The sequence below is a fragment of the Suncus etruscus genome, chromosome 18, assembly GCF_024139225.1.
Source record: "Suncus etruscus isolate mSunEtr1 chromosome 18, mSunEtr1.pri.cur, whole genome shotgun sequence".
Lineage (NCBI taxonomy): Eukaryota > Metazoa > Chordata > Mammalia > Eulipotyphla > Soricidae > Suncus > Suncus etruscus.
In genome coordinates, this window is record NC_064865.1 from 11,425,090 (window position 1) to 11,439,958 (window position 14,869).

At 34.9% G+C, this 14,869-nt stretch overlaps 1 protein-coding gene across 1 annotated transcript in view; it reads left to right on the forward strand.

The window, feature by feature from the left end:
* The window catches only part of PKHD1 (PKHD1 ciliary IPT domain containing fibrocystin/polyductin), a 507,893-nt gene that overhangs the window by 459,696 nt on the left and 33,328 nt on the right, over positions 1-14,869 (forward strand). The window contains exons 61-62 of the mRNA XM_049765224.1: positions 7,371-7,506; positions 8,970-9,057. Of these exons, the coding sequence (XP_049621181.1) occupies positions 7,371-7,506; positions 8,970-9,057 (224 nt within the window). The remainder of the gene's footprint in view (positions 1-7,370; positions 7,507-8,969; positions 9,058-14,869) is intronic.

Sequence of the window (14,869 nt, forward strand, 5' to 3'; positions counted from 1 at the left end):
GCTTGATTTACTTTTAATAAAAACTATTTTAAATTATTTAAAGCATTGTGATTTAAAAGTTTTCTTAGTTGGGGCTGGAACAATGCTGCAGTGGTAGGGCATTTGCCTTGCATGCAGCTGACCCAGGACAGACCTGGAATCTATCCTTGAAGTCCCATATGGTCCCCCAAGCCAGGAGCGATTTCTGAGTGCATAGCCAGGAGTAACCACTGAGCATCAGTGGTTATTTAAAAATAACAAAGTCACATAATAGTCAATCTTACTAAAGAATACAGAAAGTAGACCATTAACATTTTTATTGAAAAGTTATGTATATTATTAAAATTGTCATTTATTTTTTTATTTTTAATAATATTTTATTTAAACACTTTGATTACAAACATGATATTTTTAGGTCCACTTTTGCAGTGATGCAATAAGAGATCATTTTATTTATCTAAATGACCCCAGATTATAGTAGATTTTTTTATTTGAAAATTTCATATTTTTAATAAACAGGATACTCTAGTCAATGTTCTTTCATTCACAATTTTCCACTACATGTATGTATATTTCTAAGATAGAATCACATCACATAAATAACACGATTTATTTGTGTAGATGATGAAGTTGCAGTCAAATATCATAAAGACTCATGAAATTCTACATTTTAAAGTTTCTTCCAAACACTAACAGAATAGCTAATATATTCCAAGAGATCATTTGAAAATTAAGACATTTAAATTTTAATTATCAGACAAAATATTTAAACTACTTAATTTAAATATTAAAATAAATCTCAGTATTATCTAAAAATAATATTCAGCAATCCATATACTTAATGACAAATAAATATAATGTAGAATTTCTTTTAATTTATTCTAAATATGCTTATCCATTAATCTCATTTTAATTTTGTTTGTTTTGTTATTGTTGTAGTTTTCAAGCAACATCTGGTGATGCTCAGGGCTTACTCCTGGCTATGCGCTCAGAAATTGCCCCTGGCTTTGGGGGATCATATGGGATGCCAAGGTGCCAGGGATTGAACCGAGGTCTGTCCTAGGTCAGCCACGTGAAAGGCAAACACCCTACCCCTGTGCAATTGCTCAGGCCCCTCCATTAATATTATTAAAAAATAACTTGAGTGTTTTTTTATCTTACTTAACTACATGGCTGTATCTTTTACTTGCTATTGTATTCCCAAGAGTATAATAATTATTGTGTTACAAGTTGTGAAATGTAAACAACTTGGCTTCTCTGCTGGTCTAATATTTCTAGATAATCAATACCTGTGTAAATATCTTAGAAAGACCATGAGTGATTGCTGCTTTTCTGGTAAGGCTATGACTGCTACAGAACCCTAGAACAAATCACAAATTAAAATATTTTATGTAGGCTTGTTTGCCAAGCCCATGCATTGTGCATTTTTGTCTCTATGCCTCTTTCCTATGCTCTTTCAAGTTCATGTTTTCTCTTGAACACATATTTCTTTTCTTCTCTTCTACTCACGTATTTATTAATAAATTTTACTTCAATAAAACTCTCTTGCATCGCACAAAAATATATCATGTATATTTTTAAAATGTATATTAGCAATACAATTGTCCTAGGTAAGATATGCATGCCAAATTTATAATAAAATACAATGTTAAATGATTTACCAACTAAAAATACTTAGGATTTTGGGCCAGAGTAACAGAACAGCTGGTAGGGTCATATGCGATGAGGTTGACCCATCTTCTATCTATGGCATCCAATATGGCTTTCAAAGCATCACCAGGAAAGATTTCTGAGCACAGAGTCAGGATTAAGTCCTGAGCAAAGCCATGTGTGATGCCAAAACCAAATAGGATTGTTTAAATAAATAACCATGCTTTAATTATTAAAGGATTTTTTAATTACAGGAGTATTTTATATTTCCTTGCCAAGGACCTTTCCAGTGTAATTACTTAGTGTAAATACATATATCTATTCAGTATCAATTTTCTTATGCCTAGAAGACTTCTTATAACTCTTTTTGTGGTGCAGTTCCACTGGAAATGAATTCTTTCAGTTTTACTGTATCAATGCCAAATAGGATTTTGATACTGAATTTACATAGTTGGCAGGTGTGTTCATCTGCATATGTTTTATAGAAACACTGCAACCTATACCTATACTAATGAATAATTCCCAGAATCTCAAAAAATAATAATAAACATTAAAGCACGACAGTAAGTACATCAATTAAATATTGTACTTGAATTTGGTCAGGTCAAATGAAGTGTTGGTTTTTCAGAGGCATTTAGTGATTTAAGAGCAAAGGTATGTGATGCATACTGTAATTACTTACAGTGGTAGTGACTACATTGCTTGGAATTAAATACTTTATGCCAGACAAGAATTAACAAATAATAAAACATTTCTTCCCTCTTAGAAAGTGAGTTACTAAGGTCACCTGGATAGTTTTAATAGGGAGAATATGGACCATGAAATAAACTGAAAGTGGTATGTGTCAACTCTAAAGCTAAGTAGAAAAGAAATTCTTTCATAAAATCTACAGAAGGTTATTCCTGAGGGACAGGGATCATGTTTTATTTATTTTTCTTATCTCACTATACTTTGAATAATGTTTTTACATAGTAGGAGGGGTAACATGTTTGATAAACTGGTTTGTCTAGAGAACTTACTTTCTTCTTCAGGGCATAAAATTTTTGGCATTTATTGCCTTTATGGCACATACAGATTATTCCTTATCTAAATGATTTTCAAAACAGGGTGATTGGAAATACATGGGATATCCTGAAATGTTTACTCAAACATTCTAGAGAAACTTGACTTAGTAGCTCTGAGGAGAAGTGTATATAAGAGAAAATGACTTGCATAAAGCCATATTGCACCAAAAGGTTTTGTCTACTTGTTTGGTGGTTTGGGCAGAAAAAAATAGAAACAATCCCCTACTCTTCAGTGTAAGCATTTGGATTTGGCATATTGAAAAACCAAGAGTTGGAATGAATACTGGTGATCTCTGAATTGGAAATTGCCTGCATTTCTTGATCTTTTCCTTTTAACCTGCATTTAAGCATTCGGGGTGGGTTTCGAGGGGAATTCTTACACAGGCCTGACCGGTTATTGGAAACTATAAAATAGTGGTTAAAACTGGAGGATTAGAGAGAACTTTCCTCCCCCATTTTTTAAAGTTTGGCTGCAGGTCCTTTTGCCTGCAGGCTACAGTCACATTAGCAGTTGAAAATTGGATAACGACAGCACAATGACAAATCCAGGTTGCTTGCAATAAGTTGCTAATCCCTTTGCTTTAATATCGGAGCAGCATATAATGATGTTTGGACATCACTCCAGTTTACTGACGACCCCACTGGGGCTAGCAATAGAACCTTACAACTGTCTAACAAGGCATCAGGTGACTTCCGTCGTCACAGCAACGGACACTGGAATCTAATCTTCCCTCCATCCCTTCTAGCACCCAATAACACCTAGATTATATAAGTGGCCCATCATTGCTTGGTAACTTGAATCAATTAACGTTAATTCGCACAATGCTATGATGTATTGTGATCACTTTCATTTCAGGGAAGGGGGAGAAATTGCTATAAGTCACCTAAAATGAGGTTGTCTGTGGTGCTGAGGTATTAATTGGGTGTCCATATTAAATGCAAAAGGAGCCCCATCGTGAAAGGAAAGTGGATGAGTGACTCTCTTGGCTGCTATTGACCTATCAGAAGAAGACAGTGCCCTTTTCCTTTGCTTTTATCTATTACAGTTTTCCCTATTGCGTGTCAAGTTGATGTATTATAAAAAATTCATTTGGTGACCTTTCACCCCCTGAGCAGATTAAACAATTTCACTTGGATGGCATCATTAACAGGACCCTGCATTTAATGATGATTTCTCTAAAAGGCCACGGAGATTCGATTTTAAGCTAACAGATTTATTGCACTATTATAACATATCGTAAAAAACTGTACCACCTACGGTCAGGTTTTAGGTTAGAAACTGCTTAAGAGTTTATGTGGAGCTTAAAGTGGTATTACCTTGGGATATGCTGTAGCAGCAAGTCTCTGACCTCCAGTGAGATGCTGTTTACATTTAATAAGAGATGTTTGCTCACAATAAACTTGAAAGTGCGTCAGGGATCGGTCTTTGAGCGGGGGTTGATGCACTGGCTTCTCAGTCCCTTCATCACTAGCTAGTGATGTGCTTATGTCAGTAGCTTTGATGGAGTCTTTGGATTTTTCAAATATAATTTGTTGCAACTGTTCTGCATCAGAAAGGACTGAGAGCCTAGGTGAGAGAAAAAAGATAAATTGGTAACCAGCCTCGATTTTTCGAATGGCTGGGGACCCATAAAGTATTAATAGCATGAATTTTAAAAATCTGACCTCAACTTTTCCGTTAAAAAAAAAATCAAAAAAGGTTTTATCCACTCCAAATGAGAAACTAGTGAATGATGATAGAGCTCAGTGTTCTGAATTTCCTGTGAATGATTATAGAGAGCTCAGAGCCCCGTTTGTTAACGAGCAGAGAATTTTAAGGTTCATACCCCATTTTTGTCCCCCTTTCCCAGGATTCTCAGGAACACTGCTTTTTACAGAAAGTTTCTAGTTTGCAAGTCACTGAAATTGGTCTCCAACTGTTTCCTTTATTTAGGATTAATTATTATCATATCTGCATAAGATCCATGCTTCTAAATGTTATTTTTTCCTCACATAAAATGATTTAATCATTTATTTTTAAGGATTCAACAAAGAGCAAGGCAAGCTACTTTTTCTTGGGGGTGGGTTTCGACCACACCCAGTGACGCTCAGGGGTTACTCCTGGCTATGTGCTCAGAAATCGCTCCCTGACACCGGAGATGGAACCGAGGTCCATCCTAGATTAGCTGCTTGCAAGGCAAATGCCCTATAGCTGCACCACCATTCCAGCCCCTGCCAGCGATTTATTCATGTTTTTAGTCAAAGCATTTTTGGTAGAGATAATACAGGCTGATTTTGGATAAATTATCATAGGATGCCTCTTACTACACTAAATGTGATGTTTCTATATCTTTATTTCTTTATTTTTGATTTGGGGACTACACTTGCCTGTGTTTAGGGCTAATTTCTGGCTTTGTACCCCGGGATCACTCATAGCAGGAATTGGGGAATCATATCATGTGCTTGGGATTGGACCTGCGGTGGCCACATGTAATGCAAGTGCTAGTATTGCCTGTACGATCTCAATGGCCTTTATATCTCTGTTGACCTCTCTCTATATATCCACATGATTAAAATATAGAATAGGCTTAATGGGCAATTAACCTATAATATTTATTGTTTAATAATAAGACCATCAGGGCCAGAGAGATAGCACAGCGGCGTTTGCCTTGCAAGCAGCCTACCAAGGACCTAAGGTGGTTGGTTTGAATTCCGGCGTCCTATATGGTCCCCCGTGCCTGCCAGGAGCTATTTCTGAGCAGATAGCCAGGAGTAACCCCTGAGCACCTCCAGGTGTGGCCCAAAAAACAAAAATAAATAAATAAGTAAAATAATAATAAGACCATTGTGGGCCAAAATCATCCCAAGCTCTGGATAAAAGATGTTTTGAGTAATATGAATTATAAATTCATATGATGTTATATTTATTCTGTTCCCAGACACATCAGCAATTAATGTACTTATGAGAATTGAAAAAAAAATTTCTCCTTGGTGCACTATTCTAGACTCTGATCACACAATTGTTCTTTGGAGGAGCTTTGGCATGTAATTGAAAGCTTTCTGGGCTTTAATTTTCTTTATAGATAAAGGTGCTTTATAAAAGTTAAATAATTTTAAAGTTTTAAATTTCTTTGTAATATTATTTATATAATATATAATATAATTATATAATTTTCATTATATATATTCATTATACTGTTCTGTAAAATATAAATTATTTTTTATTTTGAACCCTGTTCTAAAAAGTTAATAATAATTGAGTTGTAAACATACAACTTTCTAGCATCATCTTCATCACCAGTGTCAACTTTCCTTCACCAATCTTCTCAGGTTTTCTTCTATACACTAGGTATCATCACCCTCACAGCCTGACCTGTCAAACACATTTTAAAATATGGTTTTTGTAGCTAGGATTACCTGCTTTCTGTGTTGTTGTTTCTATCATATATATGTGTGAATGTATATATGTTTGTACATATATGCATATGTAGTATGTGAGAGAGAGACAGGGAGAGATACCTCACCCTATACTATTAACATGCTCAGACTTCCTAAACCCTGATTCCTAAACCTATAATTTCACATTTTTCTCTTTACTTTCTCTCTTGATTTCTTTCCTTTCCCTGTTCTTCTCATCTTAAAGATCCAATGTATTTACATGTAGAAATATTATAGTTTCGTCTGGTGCACAATAAATATTCAGAATAAGTATACCCATGGGACTTTATAAAATAAAAATTAACTCATCCATTTTCCCTATCTTAGACCTAGTTTGTACAGGCATAAAAAGAATATCATTATATGGAATGTATAAGTTCATTTTGAAAATTGAGCTAGTTCTTGTACAGCAAAAGTGTGCTAGAACTCACTTTCAGGCAGTTTTCCAGGCATCAGAGATAACATGTAGGAATCATCAATAGTTGGGATAGTTATTCCATAGAAATTGGAAATTTTCTTTTTTGGGGGGGGGGGAGGGGGGTCACACCTGGCAGTGCTCAGGGGTTACTCCTGGCTCTATGCTCAGAAATCACTCCTGGCATGCTCGGGGACTATATGGGAAGCCGGGATTCAAAGTAATGACATTTTGCGTGAAAGGCAAACGCCTTACCTCCATGCTATCTCTCTGGCCCCCCGAAATTGGAAATTTTCTATCAGGGTATTTCTTGAGATACCTGGTTTACTAGCCTACTATATATACTTTTCTCAATTATCCAAATCTAAGTAAAATAAATATTTTGGTCTTAAAATAGATTTCCTTTTTGCATTATTCTTAGTAAACAGTAATAGAAATCGTAGTTTAGACAGGGATATTATAGCTGGTAGGGGAGCTTAAGTTGACCCAAATTCAATCCATGGTACCAAACTTAGTCCCAAGACCCACCAGGAGTTATCCCTAAGCACAGAGAAGGAGTAAACCCTGAGTACCACTGAGTGATATCAAAACTAAACAAAAAGAACATTTTACTTTATGTTCTGTTCCTCCACCCTCATACACACCTAATACTTTCTTATTATGGGTAAGCAAATATATAAGCTAAATACTTCATTATTATTTGCTAATATTAGAACTATCATATTAATATTTCTGAAAACAACAGCAAAAGATCATTTTATTGGTAGTAGTTTATTGTGTAAAGCAGCCACTGAATTTATATTTTAATCTTACATGTGTATTCTATTTTCTATCACATGTACCAGAAATTTAAGCAGCTTCCATACTGAGAACCTGATATATGTTCGGCCCTATGCTCTTTCTGTATTAATCCAGCCCTCAGATGGAGAAGTTGGAAAAGAACTCCCAGTACAACCACAGCTTATTTTTCTGGACAAGCAGGTAACTTGTTCAGAGACAACAATTGTTCTTTAGAATAGGGTAGCATGTGCTATCCATGCCTGATTTAGATTTCATCACTACATTATCCATCTGCAGTGTTTCTTTTGTGTGATGTTCTCTAGTCTTGCTGGTTGTTACTACTTTATCACTACCTTTCACCTTACATCCTGATTTCCTTCAACTCAATGACTGCTAGAAATAAGATCAAGAGCAGTGGTGTAGTCCTTAGGGCATCTGCCTTATGCACACTAGCCTAGGATGGACTGCAGTTCAATCCCCTGGCATCCCATATGGTCCCCCAAGCCAGGAGTGATTTCTGAGTGCATAGCCAGGAGTAACCCCTGAATGCCCCCAGGTGTGATCCCCCCCAAAAGAAGGAATAAAAATATAATTCTGATACTTTTCCTCAATATTCAAGAAAATCATTCAAGAAAATTTTTTAAATAGATCTCGCATTTATTCTTGAGAATGAAATCCACTATTCTCATCAAAGTATACACACATATGAAGGAAAACTTAATACCAATATTTTTGATATTATACTGATTTTTTGGTTTTTGACCACACCCAATGTTGCTCTGGCTACTCCTGCCAATGTCTTTGGGGGCAGGAATGGGTTCTCTCGTGGTGATGTTTAGGGAGAATATGAAGATTTGAGGTTTGAACCAAGTCAGCATCTTAAAACCTGTGATCTCTGACAAAATTTTAAGTTCTTGTTTGTATATTAAGTAAATCAGCAAGAGGCTATGTGCTCAACTTTAATTTCCATCCTTCATCCTATATTATATTTTAATTTATCTTTGATGGGGTTGGGCCACACCCAGTGACACCCAGGGGTTACTCCTGGCTATGCACTAGAATCACTCCTGGGTTGGGGGACCATATGGAACAATCCCTGGGGATTGAACCAAGGGCGGTCTGTCCTGGGTCAGCCGCTTGCAAGGCAAATGCCCTACCATTGTGCTAACGCTCCCGCCCCTTATTTTATCTTTTTTATATTTATTAAACACACAGGGAAAATGTTAAATTAGTTCTTCACTCTTTATAAATGTAACTCCTAAAATGCCTCAAGATAGAAGAACATCATGGGATCATATTCCACATTTAGAAAACTTATTTTTGATTTAGTCTGGGATATATTCACTTATTTTTGTTTTTATCTAATAGCCATATCTTCCTTATTATCTTTCAGGACATAGCACCATTCTCCTATTCAACTTAATTTCCTTTTTCTTAATTGTCTTACCCTAACATCTGCAGTAATTTTCATTTTTTTTCTTTTAGTGAGTTCATTTTTGTATAATCTTAATATGTGATATAAAACATAAATTATTTCATTTCCTTTGCCTATCTCTACTGGATATGTACTTCATAAAAGAACCTTTCTCAATTCTCTAAATTAGATAGTGTCAAAAAGTTCTCTTCTGATTAAAACTTTTTCTTTTATATTCTTATACTTCCAGAATCATGTTGTGGAGTCTTTGGGACCCCCCTCAAAACCTTGGGTCATTTCTGTTTCTCTGGAAGGGACATCAGATTCAGTGCTAAGAGGTAGGTATCAGTGACATTTCAGAAACCACTCTCTTTACATCTGCACAGAAAAGAATGCCACAACCATCAGCAATTTATAACAAAGTCATACTGCACAATATTTTCAGTGATAAAGAAGACATCTTCAACCCACATGGCATCGACAATGCCTGTATTTGTGAAAAGGAAATCTGACTGATAGTAAGCAATAAGGATCAACTTCACCCTATTTTATTTCATGATGAAGGAGCAGGAAAGTCATACTGTATACTTAAGACAAACTAAGGAAAAGCTATGGAATCCATATTTGTGTCTACAATCTCAGTTTTTCCAATCTCGTTACCCCTGAGACAAAATATTCTTAGTACAGTATCATAAACTGAAGAAAAGATTATTTCACAGATGTTATGTCATTTTTGTGGTGAAATAAAATTATACCCTCTAAATATTAAGGACAATATATATATATATAAAGAGCTGACAGATGACACCATGGATTAATGTCTGCAAGTATGAGGCCATGAGTTTGATCCCTGATGTTACTGCTTATGGAAAGTACTCATGGAAGTTATGCTATTTGAGCTCCCTCAGCCTCAAGTAATGTCTAGCTTCCATGCAATCAACTGTATGTGAGCTCCAAAACTACAATGTGTGATTGTTTGTGACCCCTTTGATTACCTTAACAAAAAAAAAATATGCAAGTACCACAATCAGGAATGCAAATTTCAATTAGCAAGTGTTCAAACATCACAATAACCCCTCAGTAGCACAACTGAAATGAGTGTAACACAAACTAGTGGAGATACAGTTACATAGTACAACAGCTGGTTAGAAAATGCCAGTGTGCTACTGATCCAAATTTGATCCCTGGTATCCCATATGTTCCCACAGGAATAATTACTAAGACCACAGGAGTGTGGCCTAATGGTGTGGCCTTAAAAAAAAGCAAACAAATTAAAAAAAGGAGTGTGACTCTTAACAATTTCACAGTCAATTGTATGCAGAAGGCATTCCTGTGTTGTGTTTTTGTGTACTGAGGATATAGGAGTAGTATAGCTAGAAAATATGGGAGCTCAATTTCCACTGTTTTGAGGAATCTCCAAATTGTTTTCAATAAAGACTGGACTAGATGGCATTCACACTAGCAGTGGATGACAGTTCATTTCTCCCCACATCCCTGCCAGCATGATTGTTCTTTTTCTTTGTGATGTGTGCCAGTCTTGGTGGTGTGAGATGGTACCTCATTTTTGTTTTTATTTGCATCTCCCTGATGATTAGTGATGTGGAGCATTTTTTCCTGTGTCTTTTGGCCATTTGTATTTCTTGTTTGAGGAAGTGTCTATTCATTTCTTCTCCCCATTTTTGAGGGAATTAGATGTTTTTTCTTGTTAAATTTTTTAGTACCTTGTATATCTTATCTGATGAGTATTGGGTGAATAGTTTCTCTCATTCTGTGGGTGGTCTTTGTATCCTTATCACTATTTCCTTTGAGATTCAAAAGCTTCTCAGCTTAATATAGTTCCATCTATTAATTTCTGCTTCCACTTGTTTGGAGAGTGTTGTTTCCTCCTTGAAGATGCCTTTAATCTTAACGTCCTGGAGTGTTTTACCTATGTGTTACTCTATGTAGTGTATCTTTCCAGGTCTGATACCCAGATCTTTAATCCATTTAGATTTGACCTTTATGCATTGTGTTAGATAGAGGTCTGAGTTAGCTTTTCTGCATGTTACTGAGGAGTTGTCCCAGTAACACTTGTTGAAGAGGTTTCCTTGTTCCATTTTGTGTTTCTTGCCCCTGATACCAAAACCAGACAGAAATGCTCTAAAAAAAAAGAAAGAAAGAAAACTACATACCAATATTCCTGATGAACACAGATGAAAGATCCTCAACAAAATCCTGGCAGATAGGATCCAACATCTCATTAAGAAGGTCATTTACCACTATGACTAAGTAGATTTCATTTCAGGTTTGTCAGGATGGTTTAAGATGTGTAAATATATCAACATAATATAACATATAAAAAATAAAAAATAAAAGCCATATAATCATATAAATTGATGCAGAGAAATAATTTGATAAGATTTAATACCCATTCATCATAAAAATAACTCTCAACAAGGTGAGAATAGAGGGAACTTTTCTCAATATAGTCAAGGTCATCTACCATAAGCCAATGGAAAATATGATTATCAATGGAGATAAACTAAAAGTCTTTCCTCTAAAATCTGGAACAAGAAAATGGTGCCCCCTCTCACCACTCCTATTCAACTATATATAGTACCATACCAATTAAGCAAGAAAAAGGTATCAAGGGCATCGAGATAGGACAGGAAGAAGTAAAGCTCTCACTGTTTGCAGCTGACATGGTACTATATTTAGAAAACCTAACTACTACCAAAAAGTTTCTAGAAACAATATATTTACATAGTAAATTGGCAGACTACAAAATTAACACTCAAAAATCAATAGTCATCTTATAAACAAATAATGATAGAGAAGAAATTGACATTAAAAACAATCCCATTCACATTAGTGCCACACAAACTCAAAAAACTTGAAGTCAACTTAACTAAGAGGGGAAGGACTTATAAAAAGAAAATACAAAACACTGCTTCAAGAAATAAAGGAGGACACAAAAAAATAGAGACACATACCCTGTTCATGGATTGGGAGTATTAACATCATTAAAATGGCAATATCCCCAAAGCTTTGTACAGATTTAATGCAATTTCCCTAATACCCATGACATTCTTTCAAGAAGTTCATTTGAAAATTCATTTGAACAATAAATATTCACGAATAGCTAGAACAACCCTTAGGAAAAAGAAGACGGGAGGCATCACTTTCCACAACTTTAAATTGTACTACAAAGCAACAGTCATTAAAATAGCATGATATTAGAGTAAAGACAGACCTTCAGATTAATGGAATTTTAATTATCATACAAAAATATGAAATTCCTTTGGAATAGAACCTACTTAAAGTCAAAACATGAATCCCTACTTAACTATTGCCACAAGTTAGACCTCAGAAATTCCAAGATTGGGGCTGGAGTGATAGGGCAGGGTAGGGCATTTGCCTTACACATAGCCAACCCAGGATGGATAGTGGTTCTATTCCTGGCATCCCATATGATCCCTTGAGCCTACCAGGAGCAACTTCTAAAGGCAAGACCAGGAGTAATCCCTGAGAGCTGCTGGGTATGACTCCAAAAAACAAAAAACAAAAAAAAATAAATTCCAATGGATAATTTGAACATTGATTGGTTAATTTTTGTTTGGCAAAATAAAAATGTTGCAGAAAGTACAATTTTTAAAAAATATGGAAAATGTTGAAATTCATAACATTTCCTGAGAAAATAATCCCAACATTCTGGTTTTATACCTCAAAACATAAAGTATAAATATGATCTACAGACAATTTCTTAAAGAGCATTTTTTTAAAAAATAGAAACAAGTAGAAAAAAGGGAGTTTTGTTGACAGAGAATGAAGGGAGGAAGTAAAGTCACAACCAGATATCAGAGGATAGACATACAGTAAATGATATTTTTCATATTTTACGGTCTTTTATTTTCATATTGTGAATTTGTTCATTATAGCATAAGCAATATTCATATTGCTGACTCACATTTTTGTTCTTACTGGTAATTTAGTCACCAGATTGCATTAACTACAATTTAAACTTTTTAAAACAAAGTCTAAAACTCTTTGAATACAAACCTTAAGAAAATAATCTAAAATACTCCTTGCATAAACTTGCAGGAAAAGGTAAGACAATTAAAGTTAGCCTATAATGAAAGGTAACTAAGAAAAGTTACGCAGTTAACTAATATGAAAATTATATGTCAAAATGGCATTATGATGTGTTGATTTGTATAATGTCATTTTAAATTTCCTATTTGAATTGTCATTCTTATTCCTCAATGGAATTTATCTGTGACTGGAAACCTTTTTGTTTGTTTTTTTTTTTTGTATGTCAAACCCCAAAGTGCTCAGGTCTTTTTCTGGCTCATGCTCAGGGAGCACTGCTATGAGGCTCAAGAAAACCAACGAGGTGCTAAGCAATGAACCCATGCCAGCTGCTTGCAAGCCAGGCTCCATACTTGCTATCACTGGCCCCTGTGACACCACCTTCAAATAGCATTGGATATTAGGTTACAAACTAATATAAATACAAATTTTGAAAGAGAATGTAGATTTAGTCTATAGCAATAGTTTCCCCATACCCTGTATCTACTTTATGTTCTGTGCCTAACTCATTTTTGGGGGGAGAAAATTGTGTGGTAGAATACACACATTATTAATTCGTTCTTTTAATTATTTATGAGTATAGTTTTGTTCATATATCTTACTTTATTTCATATATCAATATACTTTGTATATTGCATACCTTACATTGTCCTACTTCTAATAGTTGCCCTACTAATCCAAACCATCATTTTTCATTAGTTATTCTAAGGATACTATCACCAATGTATTTTGATTATGCAAAGTAAGGCAAAAATCTTTTTGCTATATTATCCTACCAAAAGCAAACAAAATGATTGACAGGGACCCATTATGGTTACCAGTTTGGGAAATTGAATCAGAGACTCTGGGGAATGGACTAAAGTTTTCTTCTATTTATCTTTTTTCTTTGATTTTTCTTGGTTATCATTGTCCTGATGGTAGCAGTTTGAGCTGTAACACAGCTCTTTAAGCACAGGCTTGAAGCTCATATAGTTCCAGGTACAAAATCTAGGCACTCACACATACAAAATATGTTCTCTGTCACTTGAACCATTTTTCAGCACACAATTTATATATGTACCAGGAAAAAATATCTTCTGTAGCTTTCTGCTTTTTAGTTTGCCCCATGTATACCAAAACACCCTGATTTGTATGGTTGAAAGTATCTCTTGAAGTCATCATGAAATACTTCTCATTAACTTCAGAAAGAATATAGACAAAATAAATGGACACAGATTATATAACTTATTCTAAATATTTCTTGATTAAGTGCAAAATAGCTATATATAATTCACATATATGTCTAGTCTAAATTTTTTCCTCATGCAGTTTAACTCCATGTGTTTTTGTTTCTGTATATCCACCTCAATAAGAAGATGCCATATTTGACTAAAATTTAGATCTATATAACCTAAGACAATTATTTAAAGATCCTTCCAATTTTTTGTTGCAGATAGTACGTGTGAGATAGGTTCAAATGTTTCTTAAATAAAACATCAATAGTAATAATGTAACAGTTTGTTAATATGTGTTGATAAAGATGAAAGGAATAGTGGTGGGGATAATTTGGATAAAATGTGTTTTAGAAACCATATACCCTGAAGAAACACTCAGACAACATCTCTGGTAGTTTTAGAATCAATTTCCATCTTGCTTCAAGCTAAAGTGCCCCTGTCAGCCCAAGTTCCAGTACATTCTTTCTACCAGCTTGTTTAGGGAGCCTGTCAATAAATAGCATTTGTATATTTTACAATTGCTATTGCAAGGATATGATGAACCCTGGAGTAATATACTGTACTTAGCAGCAACTGCCTCTGCTTTTGAACACATATGTCTCAAATCTGAGAATTTCATATATATATGTGTGGGAATCTTTGTCGAGATCTCTGAGGCAAGCTGGTATTTAACGCAAAAGCAAACCCATTTGGAGCTAAAGCACTTTACATGAGGCAGTTTGGCGGCTGTTCTACAAGACTCACTCACTGTGCTCGACGGACACATTTCGATTAAATGCTGCTTTGTATTCCTCCAAAGATGGGAACAATAAGGACGTTTGTCAAAGGAAAAACTGCAGCAAACGATTTCATGTTGAACATCTGTACT